Genomic DNA, 21,538 nt, shown 5'->3' on the forward strand with positions numbered 1-21,538 from the left:
TTATTTCTAACAGCAAAGCTGCGAACTCCATTGCTTAAAGTAAGATACTTCAGTAAGTGAAACAGTACCATACAGTTCAAGAAACATTTTTTTAAAAAAACAAACATTTTAATAGTATAAAAAGTTGTTTACTGGTGTTTCTACTATAAAGCTTTGTTCCACAAATCAAAAGTGATAAAATAGATATGTTTACAGTGATAAGAGACTGCAGTGTAGACATTTCAGCTCACATTTTGCTGACCGTTTCAGTACAACACAGACTGTGACTGAATCGTTAATACACATCTATGACACAGAGCAAACTGCAGACATGAAGTGCACACCTGAATATGGAAGTTTACCCACTGGCATAGTAACTTACTTTCTTCAGCCCTCCCTTTCCCCTCCAGAACACGTTTTAGGCAAAAACTGTATTCAGAAACTGAGGCATATAACTATTTTGACTGCGGGAAAGCAACTCGTATTGAGGGAGTTGCGCAGAGGAAAAATGGATGCACACAAACACAGCAGGGTAAATTCCAAAGTTATATGCTGACTATTTCTCCTTAGATAAAATGACGTCTGCAAAAGTGAAAATGTACAAAAAATAAAAACTGTCAAATAAATAAAGAATACAGATGTTCATTAATCACATATATAAAGAAACGTATTGGCATACTGTATGCAGTATACGGTATATTCATAGAATCACGTGGGCTGGACAGCACTTAATAAGGAGTTACATGCTAAAGACATAACTCCTTGTCTCTCTCCTCCAAAAGATCTTATGGTTTCTGGATATCAAGTGCAACCTGTTACACTGATGCATAAATCCTGCATCATATTTCATCTTTGCCACACCTAGGATGCTTTTTTTTTTTTTAAAAAAAGATCCACAGAGAAGTCCAAAAAGTTATAATGGTCTGAATCACAATTTTTGCAGCCCTGTCCATGCTACTTGGTCTCTTGGGTTTCCTATCAAATGAGATTTTAGTAATTGTACAGTATATCAAGCCATCGTTTTTTCCCAACAAAATGGGAGCCAACCATATGGACTCTTCCACACTCTAACTGGCATTTTCTACACTCCTGAACTGTAGGTAGGTATTATGCTGTAAGTGTGTTACACAAAGGCTGCTGAAACCATTGAAAGTGATGTAACAATAGTTAAGTGTCAAGTACATCTGCTATAATACAGACGCAGGGTCTAGGTCTACCAAATGCTATATCCACATAACATTTTAAACCATTAAATATTTTACGCATTTTCCTTTTTCTACAAATATTGTTGCAAACTTGCTGTTAATTGTGTCACGAGGTTCGCATTCCTAATTCTCCAAGGATTTTTAATTCAAATGTTTAACAACCATATCTACGCTAGGTACACTTAAAGTAGACATTGAAATTTCAAGTAAAATGAACTGTAGCCACATCTACTGGACTCAATACACGTCCCGACATCTAGATTTACTTTGATAAGTTATACAAATACATAATACATTCTTAAATAATGAAGACCCACAATATTAATTTGTGAATCTTCCCACGTTATAAAACCACTTTTACAGGAATGTTTATCCGCCTGTATTACTGTTTTAATTTGCAGTGTCTCTTGCTTTCCTGTTTCCACAGATTACTGTACCAGTTCTTAGGCTTTGGCTATTGAAATCTCTTATTTGAATGAGGCAACACTGGTTTTTAAGGCTGTTTTTTTTTTCTCTTGTGAAGTTTCATTCTTTGCTATGACACCATTTTCCAGAGCAGAATGACTATCTTGTATCTTCAGGTTCTGTTTTTATGACCTTCCTTTCTATGTTGTTAAAAGCCGAATGAGGAAAATCCTTTAAAATACCAAGGCCTTCTGCATGAAGGAAAAGAAAGAAAGAAAAAAAGATGTTAAAAACACTGCTAGGAAACAAATACATTCTGTTCTTAATTCAAGAAAAAGGTCCATGAACCACATGGATACTAACAGTGGAAGCAATAAATTCTGCCTCCTCCTGCTGGGCTTTAACCCATCTGGGTTAGAACCACCTCAGCTACATTGCAGTGATGACAGAGTAATCACCACAGATTTACTTCCATTCTCTCTGGGAGCAGAGCCTAGTGGAGATGCACTCTTCACTTGCATTTTGAGTGGTAAAAATCCCCGACTAGAAATTTTTCTACGTGAATTACTACTGGGATTGGGACAGACTGGAAAAAAGGTGAGCTAAGATGGCATACCAAAGTGGAAGATGGAGGATTCTACCCAGTCTTCAAAACAACTACTTTTGCATCTTGTCTTTCAAATAACCTCTTTCCCATTGCATCTTCCAAACTCAGGTGGGATTTTATTATCATTGTTAAAGTTGCGAGAGTCTCAAGAATCTCCCTGGCTTTATCTCAGTGTGCCGAGTATTCAACTGAAACCACCCATACAGATTTCACAAAGGATTCTTGCTCTCTTCTATCACAACTTAGCAAGAGTTTCTCCCAATGACAAGATTGCCAGTGAGCAGAAGTCAGAGAAAGGGAAACCCAGTTCAGAAGACTTACTGCATGATTTGGTTCACAGTACGGAAACAGTGCTAGCTCCTTATAAACAGAATAAAACATCTTTTTATAAAAAAGTCCGATTCCTTTATACAGAGTGAAGACATGTTATTATCCAACTGCGTTACAATGACAGCAACATATGTATTTAAAAGCAGCAGTTTGGGTCAATACTGCTCTCTGAGGACAGACACGTGTCAGAACCTGCTTACCTGAACTAGTTACTGCATCCTCTAAGCTTTTCCCAAATAATATTCAATCTAATTCTAGATTAGCAAGTAACACTCCTCTTGAAGTATTTTCCAAAGCCTTTATTAAAAGGTTACACGCAAAGCATGCCAGGCTGAGCTACTAGCTTCTTCACTCAGAGACATCATGTATCAGTAAGTCCATCACAGGCTTTGTAAGAAATGGTGGGTAATGTACAAGTGACAGCACTAACCCGAGGACTGGGACTTTGCCTCACCACTGGGGTAAAGCCGGATCAAATCACTGCACAGAGGTTTTCCAACATGCTGCTCTCCATCCAGTGAAATGTGCTGCATCTGTCTACTTGGCAGATTTGACATTCGGAGATTCAGCGGTCTTTCACCTGGAGTTGTTCACAGTGAAACATTGATGCATTAAAAGCAAAGCAATATTAAAGAACAGCTAGACACTTAAAGATATACTAATTCTATCAGCAAAAGTGCATCCTAAATTCCAGCTGCTCAGGAAAGATTTCTAGCAAAACAAGGCTTATGTAAATATGGTGCTTTGCAGACTGTTCCACAGGCACCGCTAGAAAGGGACGTTCAGCCATACAAAAAAAAAAAAATTAAAAAACCCCTCTCATTCTGCTCAAAAACCCCTTTGAGCACCTAAAAATTCCCGTTCTCACTGCACAATAGACAAATAATATAAAGAAGCTTGCACTATCAAGAAGAGCTGGATCCACACCTAATTCTTCCTGCATACTCATGTACCACATTGCTTTACCAATACACACAAATGAAAACCTATGTTTTAATGCTTGCTTATATCGATTCCCTTAGTTTGTCCCTCTACCGCTTCTCTTCTCCCCCTTAAACAAACTGGCTCTTAAAAACACAGATACAATAACTTCTAGTAGTATTTCTTGTGTTTATAACATTTCATCTCATTTCACAACAGTAAAAAAAGAAATCCAAACAGAAAGAGCTCAAACAAAACAAACACTCCTAAAATTAATTCAAGCTAAGGAATAGCCAGTCGGTAAATCAAAGAGATAACCACAAAACTGTAAGCTTTTTGAAGAATAACAAGCTACTAAGAACATCATTAGAATCTGCTTAGTTCTGAGTAATTTACATAGCCAGCTCTTCAGGTTTTGTTCCTAGACTGCACAAACAGGTAAACAAAAAGGGGTACCAACGACATCATCTGCTTTAGTTTCAATTTCCAAAAAAGAACGCACACAGATGAAATGCAACATTCTGCTCCGTTTTTAAAACTTAGGATAAAGTTAGAGCCAAGTTCTGCCCTCAATAATCACAGAATCTTTGGGTTGAAAGGGACCTTAAAGGTCATCTAGTCCAACCCGCCTGCAATGAGCAGGGACTTCAACTAAATTAGGTGGCACATCCCATCTTCCTCCCTCCCCACGTTATCCATAGGGAAAGCAGTTTGCCCAGATACATTAGAGTAACAGAGCAGAATCTGACTGTACATCTGATTGCATTATTTAGACTGTAAGCACTTCAGGGCAGAGATCTTGTCTTGTCCATTCAGTGCTCAGTGTTCTATACTAGATAAATAACACCACTGACAAAGGTTGCGTAATATCAAACGAATTTGCTGGCAGCAATGCCATGCCTGGAAGCTACCATACCTTGTCCATCAGCATTATCTAGTGACATGCCATTGGGGCTGTGCTCTTCTGAGTTTTGTCTGTAACACCCTGTGGAAAGACGTCTCTCTAATGCAGCCTGGTTGCAAAGAAACTCCATCTGTTTTGCCATCACCTTTTCTGACTGCAAATAAAACAAAAAAAAATTTCTCTCTATACACACACATATATATAGTGAGTCAAAACACAGGGGGGAAAAAAACCACCAGTATCAGATGATAAGACTAACAGCCTAGATATAGGTTTTTGTTGACTCATATGTACAGATGTGTGCTTTACAGTTTCTTCAAAACTACCAAGCAAACAAAGTATTTTTGCACCCATAAAGATTTTCATACTGTACCTCTGAGTCACTCAAGAATACTTAAAATGCAAGTTGCTTTAGTTCATCCACGCAGAAAAGCAATGTTAAATTTTGTTCCTCGAAAACATACACCACCCCCCCCGCCCTTAGGACTGCAGGTTACATGAAGAGAATCTCAAGAAAAGCAAAAAAATAGTCTCTTAATTATCCAGTTAGCTCTCCTCAAATACATGTCTTCACAAAGTATTCCAAGAGCAATGGCAACATCTGCTAAAAACTTATGCCAAGATTTCACCAGACATCTTGGAATCTTTATTTTAGGAAACAGCACTACACAAGCTTAAGAATCTGCCATTCTGAAAGTGTAGGATGACAGTATGTTTGTGGGGGATAAAGGTGTGAAATGTCTGTCTAGAAGAAGAACAAGACCTATACACCTCTAGAGAGCGAAATTAAACAATGCAGTGCAACGTGGGAGGAATTGGCGTCTGAATGTTTGTCATTGACTTTAATGCCAAGAGAATTCTAACTTTCAATATAATCTTGTTCTTGAGAATGTAAATAAGCATCTTGCAAAAATAAAAAGAAAATCATAAGTCAAGAAAGTTAATTTCTAAGAGCCACAATGAACCTAAGAACAGAAAGTGTACAAACTTAACATCTGCCATTGACAGGAGAAAATTAATTCCTTTTTCAGGTAACGTCATAATTGTTTCAACTAGGACAGAGGCCTATTAATTGCAGAGTGCTTAACTTTTCTTGGGAGATGATGAAAGCTCTGACTTCCCACTAAAGTCTGCTTACTCAGCACAGTTCAACACTTTACAAATACAATGACAGCATAAGAGACCAGCAAAATCTGAGGTCCTCCAGCACAGTGATGACCCTGACAGCACGGTAATGACATGACTGGTATTTATTTACTCTGGTTTAGAGCTCTTCAGGTTCTGAAGAAGAACACTGACAGCTCAGGCTTGGTGTTGGGAGGTAGGTAAAAAAAGAAACTATTTTCAAATAGTTTACTTCAAATGTGCTTTAACTTTGCTATTCTGTCACTCCTGTTAATCTTTTGAACTGTAAAACAATTTTTTAAAGGAACAAAACATTTATCACTCATGTCATCTTTGTTGTCTAATGGGATGAAAACAGAAAGTATTTTAAACTGCAATGATGTTTTTGATCACCATAAAGCCCCTGCAGAGCTGCAAATACATTTAAGCTTAGAATAAATTTCTAGTCCATTGTAACGTAGCAGTGATCAATGAAAACTTTAAAGCATACACAAGATGAAAATAAGCTTGCAAAATTCAAGTTCGTTTAATCATTATGTGATATCAGAACAAGTATCATAATTGCTTTTTGATGTATCGCAATGAACAGATTTGGATGACTGTACGCTACTTTGCAATAGGAGGTCTGAGACTAGATGTGTTATCCTGTCTCTTAAAACAGGAGTGTAACTCCTAAATGTAATCTTACGTGAAAATTCCGTGATTACATTTGCCAAAATCAGCTATACAAAATAAATTTGTTGCAACTTAGCATGAAATCCCTCCTTGGCAACAAATGCCAGTAGGAGATGCGCATTTTGCCTCCAGGCTGGGATACACTACAGAAAAGACAAAGAAAGAATCGGAAACCTGTCTTCATTTATAACAATCTTTCTGGATACTTGAAAACACTGCACTTGCACCAGGCTAGATGTTATTCAGAAAGTCAATTTATCCTCTCAGATCCAGAGGTTCACTATTTCCGAAATATATTGGCCTTTCTTCTTTCAAGAAATGTCAGAACCGAGGACTCAAGATTGCCTACTCTATTACTCTAGACTCAGTAACTTGAGCTTTTATATAGCTAATAACACAAGTAACACAGCACATACTGTACCAATAGTACCCTACTTGGTCCCAACAGGCAATCATGTATTTTCAAGCCTACTACGCTTGGAACGAACAAGGGTAAAGCTGTAGCACTATGTCAGAGCAGTTTCAGAAGGTAAACCCAAATTAAGTGATGCAAGCACAGCTAAGCTAGGTTACCTTTGAAAATTGAAGGTTATTACTTTAGTCATCAAAACAATACATCAAAATCAATGTACAAAGACATGGCCTGTGTTATTCAGAGGTTGTGTAGTTGGTTTACCTGGGAATTAAGAGCTGCTGAGTCTTCACTCTTTCCTTTAGCCAAAGCAAGTGGCATTTTGTCTTGCTGATAGAGCGTCTGGACTGTGTCCTGGAAATCAGGATAACCATCCTATTGAGCAAAAGAAGAAACCAAACACCAAGAGGTATATATTATTGACTTTTCTTTACCCTCTCCATATACTCAGAAGGAAAGTAACAAACAAAAACAAAACCACATTCCTGAACATTTCACATTTTCATGTGAAAATGCCGGACTGGAAATTTACGTATCTGTGCTATCCACTTCATTTAAGTTTGTGCACAAAACACACACAGCCCCTCTACAACAACCGCTATGTATCTAAAACGGCACACACAAACAATCATATCTCATCTCACAGCTTCAGGTGAATCCAGACAACTGTTGTCACTGACATTAAACTAGTTTACACTCAGCCTTGCCAGGCAGATTTAGGCCTATGGTTTCTGTCATTACATACAGCAGCTTTGGAGACTCTTAAGAAATCCAGTTCACATGTAGTCGAGACTAAGGCACAGCAGCTGGATATACGAACCTTGAGAAACTGAGTGAAGTCTCCCCAAATTCAAATTATTTCGCACAGAGCCTATCCTAGCATCACAAAATGAAATATCCCCATGTTATCTCTTTTGCAGCTTGCATATGTACCAATAAAGCAAATAAAGTTCCTGTGAACGCCTGCCAGACTCCATTAAAATAAATTAATCATTGAAGCAAAGGTTTTCAAGATGAGAAATTTATCCTGCTTGGCATTAGAAAAGGAAAGCTCATGTAAAACAGAGGAACATCCAGAAATGTTTACAAAAGCACAGTATAGGTGACTGTTAAAAGGTGAGAGGAAGCTGGAGATCTTAAGACAGATGAAAACCTGAAAACAGTGACATCTGTCACTGAGGATCTGTAGACCCAGGTATCAAAAGTATACTGAAATAGGTATATTTTCCTTGTGGATTCTGGAGGCACATGAACGTATAATAACATTTTTGACAATAGCTGAACAAATGGGTTACAGCCCAAGAACAAGAAAAGTGATCTTCCAGAAAAAAGCACAGGGGAAGGACTACAAGGCCCGTGCCATCGGCAGGCTGCCCACTGACCTGCATGGCGGTGGTCAGACCCACGTCAGGCAGCCAGACCCTCAGTGCAACATAATGCCAATAAAGCTATTCTTTGTGCTCAGGAGGAAAAAAAAAATAAAAAAAAATTTTAAAAAATCTGTCTGAACATTGCATATTGCTTTTATCCACCCAACATACTCCCTCAGGGAAAAAATAAACACGATAGGTATGCCACATTTCATAACCAGGTAAATTGCCACAAAACCTCATCCTCTAGAAACAAAGGCTTTGCAGCACATTTCCATGAGCACTGACCATTTTTATAGTTAGACCTGAATTTGTTTGGGGGAGGAGAACGATTACGTGTAGGAAGATGAGAAACTGAATACACAAAAACCTGTCACTCAGGATCCTATTTTTACAACACAACAGGTAAGGCGGCTCTTTATAACACATCTGTGATCACTCTCCAACAGAAAACCAAAGGCTGTATCCTAAAAGCAGGCCTGGCTGCCCATTGCTGCCCGCTGCCGTGACTGTCACCCATCAGTCAGGCAGATAACTGGGATGATGATGCAGTTCTGGATCATCTTCCCGGAGCCCTTCCCCACGGCCGGCTGCTCTCCTCACCGCCCCGTCGGTAAGGGCTGACGAGGAGCAGGCCGGGCCAGGCGACGACCTGCTCTGCACCACGTCTGCCTGGTGGTTCCTCGTCCCGCTGCGGTCAGGAGGGCCTGCCGCACGCAGCGCAGCACTTCTGGCTGGCCATGCTGCTGCTCAGTTGTTTTTCAAGCGGCTTCGTGCAGCAGATGTTCTCAGTCCCACATGTGCTTTTTTGCTCCCTCTAATGACATTTTTCCTATGCAAACAGTACCTTCTACTGCTTTTGCTGTTTTTGTGAAAAAACAAATCCCACACTTTGACTGGTTTTCTTTTCAACCTTGGCAGCAGTTGTGGAGGTGGGCCTTTTCTCTCCTCTCCCTCCACCCATGCCGGCACCGAGGGAAGACGCTTCCTCACAGCCTCCGCTCAGGTCTTCCTGCCTGTGCCCCCTGCCTCCCACTGAGCTTTGTGAAATTAAGTCTTGCAAGCTCTCGCCACACCTCTCGTTCAGCTAAACGCGGACACTGACATGCAGAACAATTCCTTTATACCTCAGGCAGCAAGAATATTTTAAAAACTCTCTTTCTTTGCTCTCTTGGCTGTTCGCACTGACTCTGAACCCAACGCGAAGCGGCAGCAGCGGTGAGTAGCCTCCCCCTCCGTGACGTCGGCGCGATATACCGGTGACTTGCTTGCTTCCTGAGCTGGTGCCACAACAGCTCATCGTCTGAGCAGTGCTGGCACTGAGTCACGGAAGATGACAAAAATAAGGGATACCCCTGCCCCACAACACCTATGCAGGAGAGGTCCTTGCTCAGCGGGAGGATGCGCCGTTTCCACCCCATTCGCCCGTCCTGCTCTGCGTCCAGAGCAGATTCAGAAACTACAACCCCTTCTTTTTATGATCTGCTTCCAAATCCCCATTCATTCCACTCCCTTTTTCACTCCCTCCGCACCTTTAGTCTGTCATTTGCCTGGAATTTTTTCCCTTCTCCTCTCTACACTTCACTCCCACTGCTCGCCCACCCACTCTACAAATAAGAGGGGGAGAGCTTGCAGGGGAAGAAAGGCTTTTACAGGTAATTTGATGTAATTCATGGCATATTGTTTCTTTGTAATGCTTGTGAGAGTTTCATATTCATGAAGAGGATAAATCTGCAATGGTGGCTGTAACACAGCCATGTCGCAGCTTGCACACACAAGGATGACCTTCAGAGTCTCTCTGGAGATTTTTTTAAAGTGTTTATTACATCTCAGGAAATTAACTTTTTTTTTTTTTTTAAGTAATCTTTTACACTATCTAAACAGGGTGTGAAGTCTTTCCAAATCCAAGCACTAGTATTTTAGACCACGCTTTGCAGAGACATTAATGACTAATGGGTAAAGGAATGGAGAATCAAAGTACAGAGTTCAGCCTTAAAAACAGAAAGGCAAAATGACAAGAAAGAAAGAAAAAAGCAAAAAGCCAGCGCTAGTTACAACAACAAAAAAATCGCCCATATTCGGATCCTCTGCGTAATATTAGCATGACAGCAAGTTAGTCAAGCCACAATGAAGCATTGCAACTTTAAAAACAGGGTAAGGAATTCTTATCCAAAACAGAAGCAAAAATGTGCAAAACGCAAGCCCCAGGAACCCAGAACACCACATGTAAGTGTGATCTACTGTGTCATACTGCATCTTTTTTCATTTCTTTGAAGAAAAGTCCATGATTTGCAGTATACCTCAGAACTGTAATGCACTGAAATAAAAGTTTACTCCTTAGAAGACTCCCAAACTTGTAAGGAAAGAAACATTTATGCTGGTAGCAACACTGGTCATTTCGTAATTATTAATGCCATACTACCAAATGAAAGATTGTTTCATTTGGTTTAATTTTCAAGTTCAGATTTTGGAAAAAAGTCCTGTTTCTGAAATAGCCATCTGTACAGTGAGGACATGAAATTTTCACAAGCACTTTAAAATATGACTGGGAATTTTAAATACAAAGAAAAATCAAGTAAACATCCTCTCTCAGAGTTACTGAGCTAGAGAAAGCAGGCCTTCCAGACTCTTAGGATTTCCCCACGCAGAAAATAAGAGAATGCACGTCCCCTAAGGCTGCCCAAATTTCCTGCTCTCCAAAAACCCTAAAGTTTCACCCTGTATTTTTCAGGATTTTAATTGTACTTTTTCTTTCAATGAAGATCCTGTGGAAAAAAGTACCTCCCTTGCAGTGTGTCATTTTAGATACTTGCTCATCATCAATCATTACTGAATGGAGGAAAAACTTCCTAATGCTGAAATCCAATAGTGAAATACTATTTCAAGCAAAGGAGCAGCAGCTGCCCACCAGCTCTTACAAATTAGGACTAGACTGGACAAAAAGGGGAATAATCAAGCAACCATCCTGCAACATGTTGGTCAAGACAGATAATGGTGAAGGTGGATAAAATCATCTAAGGCAGCTTTTCCCCCGCTCTTTTTTCTGGGCCAAAGAACAAACATAGGCCAAAGCAAATCCTAAAGCATCTAAATGACATCACTGACTTATCATCAAAGCCACCAGTAAATCCTCAACACACATGTATATTTTATATTATATAGAACTCAATCTACAACTGTACACAGACTGATGGAACTTAAAAAATTGAATAAATAAGATTAACTCCTCTATACCTATTCCTAACTGCCTTTTCAAAACTAACTGCTCTCACCAGAGTTTCCCTCACAGGAAAAGCCTCTGTGCAGCTAACAAACCATTGCACTGCTGTAAAAAAATCAAAGCCTTACATTTGGTGCATCATTTATCACAGAATTGAGTTACATCAGAAATGCATTCCAGAATATGCTGCAACATTCCTCTACAGTTAAAGAATGCATCACATACCTGTGTCACATACAAATCTAGCTCAGGCCTGGCTTACATTCTAATGCATGTGTAACCTACACTATTTGGTGTAGATGGCACAATAAAAAAACCCCACAACACTAAGGATGAATTAGCCACCTAACAGTGAAACAGTAACTTGTTTAAATAAGTTAAAAAGGAAGATCTGCTCTTCTTATAGGTATATAGTATATATAACAATAATTTTTAAAAATTCTAAGTATTATTTTTATTAAAAGTGACTTTTTAAAAGGCTCCAAATTTACTTTCCAGGAGTGGTAACTGAAGAAAAAGGTAAACTATATGTATGTTACTCCTGCACTCTTAACAAGAAACTCCCAGCATCTGCCCAAGCAGTATCTTGTGCAGGTGTATACATTAGCCATGTATACATGTGCTGCCTTTTTTTTTTTTTTTTTTTCACACAAAACTAATTACAAAAACCTGTAAATTACTATCTACAGGCACAACCATTTGTGTTGACATATGCAGGTCTTAGATTTTGACTTTTCAATATGATCGGTAATTTATAGCATAGTCAGAGATGGCTAGTATTCCACCATCCATCCTCATCCAGAACTCTGGGTTCTAGACATAATCAAAAGCTGACTCCAGTGAATTAAGCAAACCCCACCTCACACTTACTTAAAAGCAGGAGGCCTTATGGAAAGACATTTCCTATAACGCTTGAGCTTATTCCACCACAGGAAGTCAGTCAGCCCCATTCCTCCCCCTCCTACTCATGCAGGGTGCACAACACTGAGAGTAACTTACCATAAAGCAAATCCTACTCTTTACCCCTGCTCCTACAGGTTTCTCCAGCAAGCATCTACGTTTGCAGAGACGGTGGTGATGTTCTCCCCCTCCCTCGCTCTCACACCCATCAACTGTCTGTCAGACATTTTTCTGACAAATTTCCCTAAGACAGACCCCTTCAAAACAAAAGCGAATTTTAGCATTGCATAGGTCACCGTGCAGGAGTCGCAATTCTGTACCTCTATCTTGATTCTCTTTGGTGACAGCTCATCCCTTTCTCCACATTTAGATCTAGAAGAGAAGACACATACACTATCAGTAAAGAGCACATTAACCCGAATCATCAGAAATATTAATGAAAAACAGAGTCAAGAAAAAAAAAATCAGGCAAAAATAAGTGAGATGCACAGAAAAAGCCTCCAATTCACTTGGACTTGGCAGTAAATGTCAAGTATAGAGGAATACAAGCACCTTGTGTTGTTTTCAAGAGTGTCAAGAGACTCATGCACTCTTCTGCCAAACAGAAAGGAAATCAACCTGAGCACAGAGAATTACAGAAATGCCTTTGGCACTGCTTACCCAGGATGGATGTATATTTACATTAATCACTATGGAAGAAAGGAGAGCAAGGGAAAACCATAAAAAGCTCTTAGAAGCGTAGGAAAATGTATTTTGAAAGGGTATCACACTACACGTGAGAGAGTTAGCATTTGAAAGCAATATATAGACCTTCAATTGTATTTATGAATTCTAAAGTTTTAATAGGATTTAAAAGCTATTAAACCTTTGTTACTTTTTCATAAAGCAGGTCATTGAACAGAACAGTAACAACTTAAATTGGGATTCAGCTTCAGTTCCTTTAAAGCAAGTTTGTAAGCCAATCCCTATGACCTTATCTTTTCCATTCCCTGGAACTAACAGGCCAAATCTGTATATCGAGAAAAAAATAACTGATACATTAAGCAGCTTTGGCTATTCTGCCTGTTTACATTAACCTTGAAATACACAAATGCCTCAAATACTTGAAATGCCAGCCTCTCAGATGCCTTAACACGCACTACCATCACAAAATTTGGAAAACCAGAGAGCAAATAAAAAGGTAATTCAAGACAGCTAAATCTTAGCAGTTTGAAAGTTTCGTGACTTAAATAGCATTTTCCTTCCCTCCTCAGAAGAGCATTTTGCTAGCTAAAGAGCAAGAGAAAGTGTCTCTAGTGCTTCAAAAGAAATGTTATCAGACTGATTAGTTCCCTGAAAATAAAGGGCTTTTGAATTAATTAAAACCTTACTTGGTGGTCCTGTAAGTATATTTGTATGTAACTTCTCGAGAGATTTGCCGAGCTAGTGCGAAGAGTTCATCTCTCCTGGTCAACAACGCGTTATCTTTTACACACAGCTGAGCGGCTGCTTCATTAACTGTTAGCTGGAAATTAAACACAAAAACAGGGATTCATGATTTTTGCATACTTTCACCCATTGTGCTTGTAAAAGTACCTGTTCTTCTGAAATAATAAAAAATTTCAGTTGAAAGTAAAATTAGCTATAACTGTGTATTAAACCCTGGAGGATTTCTTCAGTTTATTTATACCCTTACTAAGCCAGGTAAGCCTCTGGGAAGAGAAGAGATATAAATGTAGTTGGTACATTCACGTCCTTTAAAGTAAAACGTTATTGTAAGACTCTCTCAATGTGCACTGCTTGTGCCTCATCCCAGAATTAATTAAATCTCAGTATAAAACAGTAGCTCTGAACATTCACAGTGTTTGGCTCCCAAAGCCTCGTTTACAGGGAATACTATTTTTATAAACGCAATATGCCCAGGACTTGGGGAAAAAAAAAAACCCACCCTGACAGTGTGGGTACAGATGGCTTTCCCTGGTGAATACAGCATAAATTCTGTAGAAGGTGATCGTTTAAGAAACGATTAAACTTTTTTTAGCTATGTTTCTCACCCTCATGTTTGTGAAGACTATCTTCAGACATGAATCAAATGTAACTTGTTTTAAGGATGTTTTCCTGAGCCTGCTGGGACATATTTCTAGTGCCTTGCTGCTGGCAATAGTTTCATAAAGAGCAGGGGGGGAAAAGCCTTAAGTTAAGGCTCAAAACAGTTTTGCAATGCTCTTCAGAAACCTATAGGAAGTGGTGATATTGCCATGAATTATACCAGCTTAACAATACTGCTGTCTGAAAAGCCTGTGCTCAACAGTATGGATAAACAACAAATCATCAATGCAACGAGAGACACTGAAACAGAGATGCTGGAGAGGAGACTCCCTGCTCCTTCCACAGTAAGCAGGGGCTGAAGAGACCTTTTCACTCCTTCCTCAGCTGAAGGACAGCCAGCACTTGTAATGAGGCAGAATGGCAACAGGCTGACAGAATACTACCGGTGTTTTTTCCAAAGTGCCCACAACTCTTCTACTCTTTATTTCTAGAAATTAAGCTGCTTTGCATGGGCTTGGCTTCCCACAAATGAGCACAGCCTAAGCTTTGCTGCTGCTGTCAACAGTATGTTCCGTATCTGTCTCGGGCTAGTGCATATTACAAAGCAGCTAGGTTGTCCACAGCACAGTCAGCATATTCATGACGGATTGAGATGTGCCATCGCCACCCCTCGATCTGGCAGCGCAAAGAACAGCCGCGGTTCAGCGCACAGGGTTACGTGGCTGAGGACGGGCAGGACCGCATATGTGTGACCTCAGACACCAAAAACACTGCTCGTACAAGACGCGCTTTTCATGGAAGCAGACAGAAGGTGAAGCTGAGGACAGACCAGCAGGTCTGCAGTTGAAGGGTGCCTCTTGGGAGAAGGCTAAGAAACTCGCTCCTTTACCCTGCTGTCTCCCACACTGCAGAACATTACTTGTGAATTAAATCACAGAGGCCAGCAACTCGCCCGAGCCACTGCATGCTCCAGCCCTGAAGGATGGAAGCTGTCATAAGACATGAACGACACGCAACCATGCTGTCCTTCGCCACAGTGTTTGATGTCATCCAAATTAGAAAAAAGAATTCATTTTGACTAATGTGACACTTGTTCTCCAGGGAGGTTGAAAAAAACAAAAACGTGTATCAAAAGAGCTGAGCTTCGCTCAGCGGCGCGTGTCCATGCAGTATTTCTAGTAAAACCTCACAAAGAGCTGCTGTTCCTAATATTTCATAAGCATTTTTTCCTGTGTTCAGCACAATAGCCTCTGAGTAGGGCATTTCCTGCACTACCTGAATGCTAGCTGGAGTGCAAACGTTTCTTCAACAGGTGAACTAGATATGTTGCCTGATCCTTCAGTCTCTACCGACAAAAAAATAATCTCACAGAGATCAGATGTACAAGGGTGGGAAGTTTAGGTTTAGTCTGTGAAACATGTCTAGGTCACTATGTTCCTACAATACAAAGTACTAAAATAACAAACTATCACCCCTTAGGGAGGAACAGTTGCTCTACAGTATCTATCTTTTCAGAAAAAAAAAGACGGGGGAAAAAGATACAAAACTAAAAGATTAATACAACACCAGATGAAAAGAATTACCATCCAAAGCAGGCATTAATTTCTGTAACAGTGATAGCTATTACTTTGCAGAGGAGGAATAATATGGCTAATGCTTACAAAGTAATTTGAGATGTCTTTTAACCCTCTAATAAAGCGTTGAAAGGTTGCAAAGAGCTGAAATGACTGAAAATGCTTTGGGTTGTTACAGGCAAATGCTGTTTATCCTAATATATGACAGAAGCTAAACGTATCTTTGTTTGTTTTCCCTGGTTTCTCCTCTCAGGTCACATTCAGACTTACTGAACTGAAGCGCATCATGGCTTCCTGCCTTCTCAGGAGGCATAATACTGCAGATAGAGAGTGTTGCATGCATAAAAATAATGATTCTGTTTGCTGTAAGCCTTAATGATATGGAGCAGCAAATAACCATCCAGGCTCTATGAAGAGGGATGGGTATATTCCCATCTGATGGGGTTCATAGATTCCCCCACTAAAAACACGTAATTAAATACCAAGCCCAACTGTTTTGGTGAGTCAGCAAAAGAAAAGGAAGAGACCGAGCTAGACAAAATTTACTACTTGCATTTCTTCTTCCTGTTTCTCACACTATTAAACAGGATTTTTTTCAGTTTTATAGGTAGCTAGACAAGCACTGAAATATTAACACACAAATTACAGATCTGACTCAAACATGCATGGGTCACCGAGTTCAAGGGCATGCCTCATACTCATCCCTCCTCCAGTCCAACATTAAACATAAAGTGCTCTCAGTGCTTGAAAAGCTGTGTAATACCAAGACAATGGGATGGATTATGGTATGTTTATTAGTTTTGGAACCTCTTTGTTTAAAAGATTCTGCATCAGATTTTATGCTAGATCAGTGCCTTACACAGATAATCCTACTAACAGCACAGACTTCCAAACCAACTCAGTGTCTACAGCTCTCACTGGCCTCTAATGGCTGCTCAAGCCCTCTGAGGCACTCCAGTGTTCATACTGAAACGGAGAATATTCTCACTAATTGACCACTAATAATTCCACCACGTTTGAATTTAATTTACATGCAACTCCACTCTGCTTGAGCAGCAAGAGATATCCTGATCTTTGCATTAAACAGCTAAACACTACTTAAGCTTTTTAAATTCATAGTGAAGTTTATTCAGCTGTTCACTGCCAGCTGCAAGGAGAAACCTTGAATTGCAAGGCAGAATGACAGCCTTGGAATGCATTAACACGTGCAGAAACACAGTCTCTGGACAAGCAGAAACTTACCTCCCTGGTTGTTTAAAGTTCTTCCTTCTGAGTAGCAAATTGTTTAAGCGATCAAAAAAAAAAAATCCATTGAAGTTGAGTTTACAAAAGGCAAACTCTGGTTTAGCAGATTTTAAACAACAAAAAAAAAAGGCCTCATTGCTACTATTTGTGTATTTTCTGCTTTAAAATGGAAATAGAGAGAAAACTGTTCAAGAGAGAACTTTGTGAAATCCAGCCTCTTTAAGCAAACAGTAAACCAATTATGAGCAAATTCTTCTTGCTTGCATGTGTGCCGTTCCCATCAAGTTCAGCGAGGCCCCACATGCGTAAGTGAGGCATAAGTCAACCACATACTCCTTTGATCTCGTGCCCTTAATCATAATAGCGATAGAAGTATTTCCTAAAGCCAAACCATGCTCTCATTCCATTTTTGAATATGGTTTTACAACGATGTAGTAAAAATTTGTAGTGCAGCACTAAAAAAACCCAACAGTTAACAAGGCAGAGAAGTTGTCCTTTCTTCCAGTTCTTTGCTACCCTGCTCCTTCAAGAGCCAGAATCACAGAGCCACTCCTGAGCCTACATGAAAGCTGCCCCCGGCACCCACCTCCCGGTACACTGCTGGATGCCAGGAAATTATCCTACAAGAAGTCTGCCCAGATTTCAGAGTATCTTCTGCCCCTGGCTAGCCCAGAGAGAGACTGCAAAAGCGCAGAGCTGTACACGTTGTACACCTTGACTGCCTCCATCCTCGGGTGGCGAGAACCCCCTTTCTCCAAATGCTGACTCTGCAGCAACATACACAGGGCATCTACACAATCAATCCTTTCAAATCCTGCCTCCATCTCATACGCAACTTGTTCTGTTACGGGAGAGACTTCTGCAAGGTCAAGGGAGTAAGACGAGATCTGTTCTTGCACACTGGATGAATTAATAGATTATAAGCGTTCAACGTAAAGCCACAAAAGCACGTAAGCGTGGTAGAAACGCAGCTGACCTCTGACAAGTTCCCTTGAAGCGTCTCCCCAGTTTGTAGTAAAAGCCCTTGTGAAGTCACTGCTGGTGATGCACAGTTGCCTTATAAATCTAAATGCATAAACAAAAATGTGAAGAAATACACCTTGTTTCCTTCTGCCCTTCTACTCAGAAGCATAAAGAGAACCTAGTCTGACGCTATGGATCACACACCTAGAAAACTACTTCTTGAAGCAAAAAAAGGCTAAGGCCACTACAGTATTTTTGGCACTCCTGTAACATAAACATTGCCTTTCCTTTTGGGAGCTAAGCCTTACATGCCAAATTTTAAATCCAACTAAAATTTTGCAATCACTGTTAACTGTGAAAATGCTGATGCAGCATTCATATCAACAGTGTTTTGGCACTTCTTTGAATTAATGTTTGTTCTCCTCTTGTACAGTACTTTGGCACTAGGGAACTATTCCCCACACAGACACACCTATTGCATTACAACATATGCAGTGTGAAGCCTCAAGAATGCCAGGAGAGAGGCAAAGGAGGCCCACATGGACTTTTAAGGACAAGATGGAACAGATGCTACCTAGGTATTAAAGGACAAACCTTCAAATTAGAGCCACCCATCAATACCGGAGATGGTCCTTTCCCTTCCTCCTCACATAGTCCGCATTTCATTTGACCAGCTTAAGACCACTGTGCCCAAAAAACCCCACAGGTTGCATAATTAAGCTTCATCCCAATTCAAACACAAAAATTCCCACCCCACCAGGTTTAGGGACCTCATCAGCAGAATCCTTTTTACCTCGAGTGCACAAGCTACAAAGCAGGGTCTCGAGGAAGGGGAAGACAGCAGAGGGTAGTAACCAAGCCAGGTGATCCTGTTACCAGATACAAGCAATTTTAGTTACTCATCTTCCAAACAACCAGTCAACTCTCAAAGCTGCAAGGGAATATCAAGACAGGACTACTTTAAAAATGTCCCAAATGCTTAGGATCCCAGGGGTCACGCTCAGCGCAATACTCATTCACTATCTCAGTTTAAACCCCCTGTCTGACAGGCCACACCAGTGACCGAGCAGTCTGATGACACAAAGTTGAAGTCATCAGTGCACGCATGCACACACCCACCCCAGAAAGGGTATTTATACTGCACCTGAGATTTCTAACCCAGGGCAGGACTGCCTTTGGCTCCTGTAAGACACACAACTCTTGTCAGCCGGCAAAAAGTGCCCATACAAAAAGCGCACCCTGTGAACGGCAGCTCATAAAAGGTGTAGGAACAGGGGAGGAAGCCCACTGTAACTCAAGGTGTTTTACCTCGTGGAGGGTGAGATGCTTGCCATCCTTCCTTTTCGAGTCAAATCTGCCATATATTGCACTGTACTTCCTGATCTCCTCCTCTTTGTGAGGGTCCTCATCACTCATCTCAAAGATGTGACCAATCATCTTTGCCAGTTTCTTATTTGTTTTCAGTAACTCCTTGACTTCATTCGAGTCACTTTTGGGCAGGGAGGGAACCATACGTTCTACGCATTCAGCAACTGACAGAGCAGCGGCGGCATCCAGGGTCTCACTGTTTTCCTTTGGTGAAGCTGGAGAGCCAAGGTCAGCCGGGGAAAGACTATGTTCACTTTCTGTGGTGTGGTGTCCCTGCCAGAGTCTCGGTTCACTGCCACTCTGCAGCGATAAGCTCCCCACCACATCGGATTTGCTTGCACCCACACTCTGCACGCACGTCGTGGCAGCACATTTTGGAATCTTCAGGTGAGGCTCTCTGGTGCTGCTGTTCCTTTCGTAACTGCTGCAGGATATCCCCAACCATGCGGGAGACCCCTCCGGCAGCTTATATATTGGAATGCTGCTGACCGGTAAGGAGGTGAGCGGCTGGTTAAAAAGACCAGGGTTCGTGACCCAGTCCCTCAAAGCCTTCTGCAGCCTTCGGACATGAAGTGGCTTGCTAGCCATGCCTACGAGAGCCATTATCTCCAAAAACTCCTCTTCACCTGCTTCACAGAGCTGCTGGACGTCATCGCCACCCTGCTGAATGAAGGCATCGAAGTAGAATAAGAGATTTGCTTTTTGTAGTATTCGATAGAGCTGCAACTCCCCAAGGGTTCTAGGTAGAGCTGACGCCATCACGGATGACAGAACCTGCAACCAGTAGAAACAGAGAGAAGATGAGCACCAGAACACCAACATCCAGATGCATTCCCCTCACCGCCCATCCCTCCTTATCAGAGGACAGGATTTCTTTCTCTCATTATAAGACCACGTATGGAAGTGAAAAAAGGGGCGATAGCTTTATTTTTTTGACTCGTTAACTTACTGGAAACATTTGTGAAAAAACAAATCAGCAGATAGCTGCAATGAACCTACAAAAAAGATGATTCAAACATGAAGCCAGCTTGTTTTCAGCATTCCCACTTCATGTTTGTTCTCAAGAATGTCATTCAATATTGCTCACTGCTTCTACTTGACTCTATTCTGCATCTTCAGATCAAAATCATCACAAAGCACTCCGAAGAATTACTGAATACTTGATTCCCTGAAGAAAAAAAAGCTCATCAGTTTAGATTCTCCTTAATTCTCAAATCTTTTTCCCTCATAGCTGTGTGGAGAACTCTAAAAGGAAAGCAAAGAAGAAAAGTGCTTCACAGAACCCCAGAGGATTAATGAAGCTGGATCAGTAAAAGGGTGTTTCAGAACCAAGTACTTCTACGGTTTTCCCCATTTCATACAAAAAGGATCTAATGCCTCCGCTGATCTTAATTATGGCAGCAACACCTGCAGACAAAGCAAAAATATTGCTGGATTCCAACACATATAGTTTAAAAACGTTATTCTGAATTCACCTGCCCATTCCATTTTCTAACAGGCCTGCACATCATTGATACTTGTGACATGAAATACCATTCAGCAATACAGCAATCGCACTCTAAGGGCTGCCAACAGACAAATTGCAGCAGCATTCTACCCTTACGGCTGCAGAAAACACATGTGCACAAGTTTCAACTTCATAAAACCCGTTATCCACAGTTATCCTGCAAATAATAAACTCTTTGGAGAATTCTAAGATCTCACACAGACACACCTCTTCACTCTACGAAGGCTTTCACAACTACAAGCGGATAATTTCCAGTATTACTGTATTAAGCTAAACCACCAATCAATAAGGTCTAAAGCGTGTAATTTATAGTTGGTTGGGAAAGTAACAGAACTAAAACATGGAGCTGGCCTGCTAACATTACTCTGGCTCTACTATCACATTGCACTTAAAAAAACCCCCACACTAGTAACCTAAAAATCAGCACTTACAGAACAACTTGCACACACTGGGGGGAAACTATTTTAATAATGTGCAACTCCCTCCCCCCAAACTCCGACACAGGAATATATGTATGCTTAGGGGCACTGGGAGACTGGTAATCAAAAGTAAAACTAAGGCACAAGTTATTTTTTACAATATGCACTTTTGCACATTGGTGTTTGGGTTTTGTTTTTTTTGTTTGTTTGGGGTTTTTTGTTTCTTTTTTTTTTTTTTTTAACAATATCTGCTTTTTCTTCATCAGCTCAAATTGAACGTACAGATGTAACAAACGGAACTCAACTTCCATTCTGGAGGCACTTGAAAGATCAGGCTTTTGCTACAAACCTTTGATTAACCTCTTCTAGGGAAAAATGCAA

At 40.6% G+C, this 21,538-nt stretch overlaps 1 protein-coding gene across 2 annotated transcripts; it reads right to left on the bottom strand.

Annotated features, from left to right (window-relative positions):
* Nucleotides 1-1,748: 1,748 nt before the first annotated feature.
* On the bottom strand, nt 1,749-19,999 carry NAB1 (NGFI-A binding protein 1; the record flags this gene model as incomplete). Of its 2 annotated transcripts, XM_082001149.1 has the most annotated exons (7): nt 1,749-1,840; nt 2,957-3,106; nt 4,364-4,505; nt 6,828-6,938; nt 12,374-12,425; nt 13,424-13,557; nt 19,172-19,999. In XM_082001149.1, 7 exons carry the CDS (start codon nt 19,988-19,990, stop codon nt 1,749-1,751), a joined length of 1,500 nt encoding a protein of 499 aa, XP_081857275.1. The 2 variants fall into 2 exon arrangements, with proteins under 2 accessions (XP_081857275.1, XP_081857274.1); XM_082001148.1 differs by lacking the exon at nt 6,828-6,938 and having other exon boundaries at nt 19,172-19,990.
* Between the last annotated feature and the right edge of the window lie 1,539 nt (nt 20,000-21,538).

The sequence above is a fragment of the Phaethon aethereus genome (genome assembly GCF_964289735.1).
Source record: "Phaethon aethereus genome assembly, chromosome: 6".
Taxonomy (NCBI): Eukaryota; Metazoa; Chordata; class Aves; order Phaethontiformes; family Phaethontidae; genus Phaethon; species Phaethon aethereus.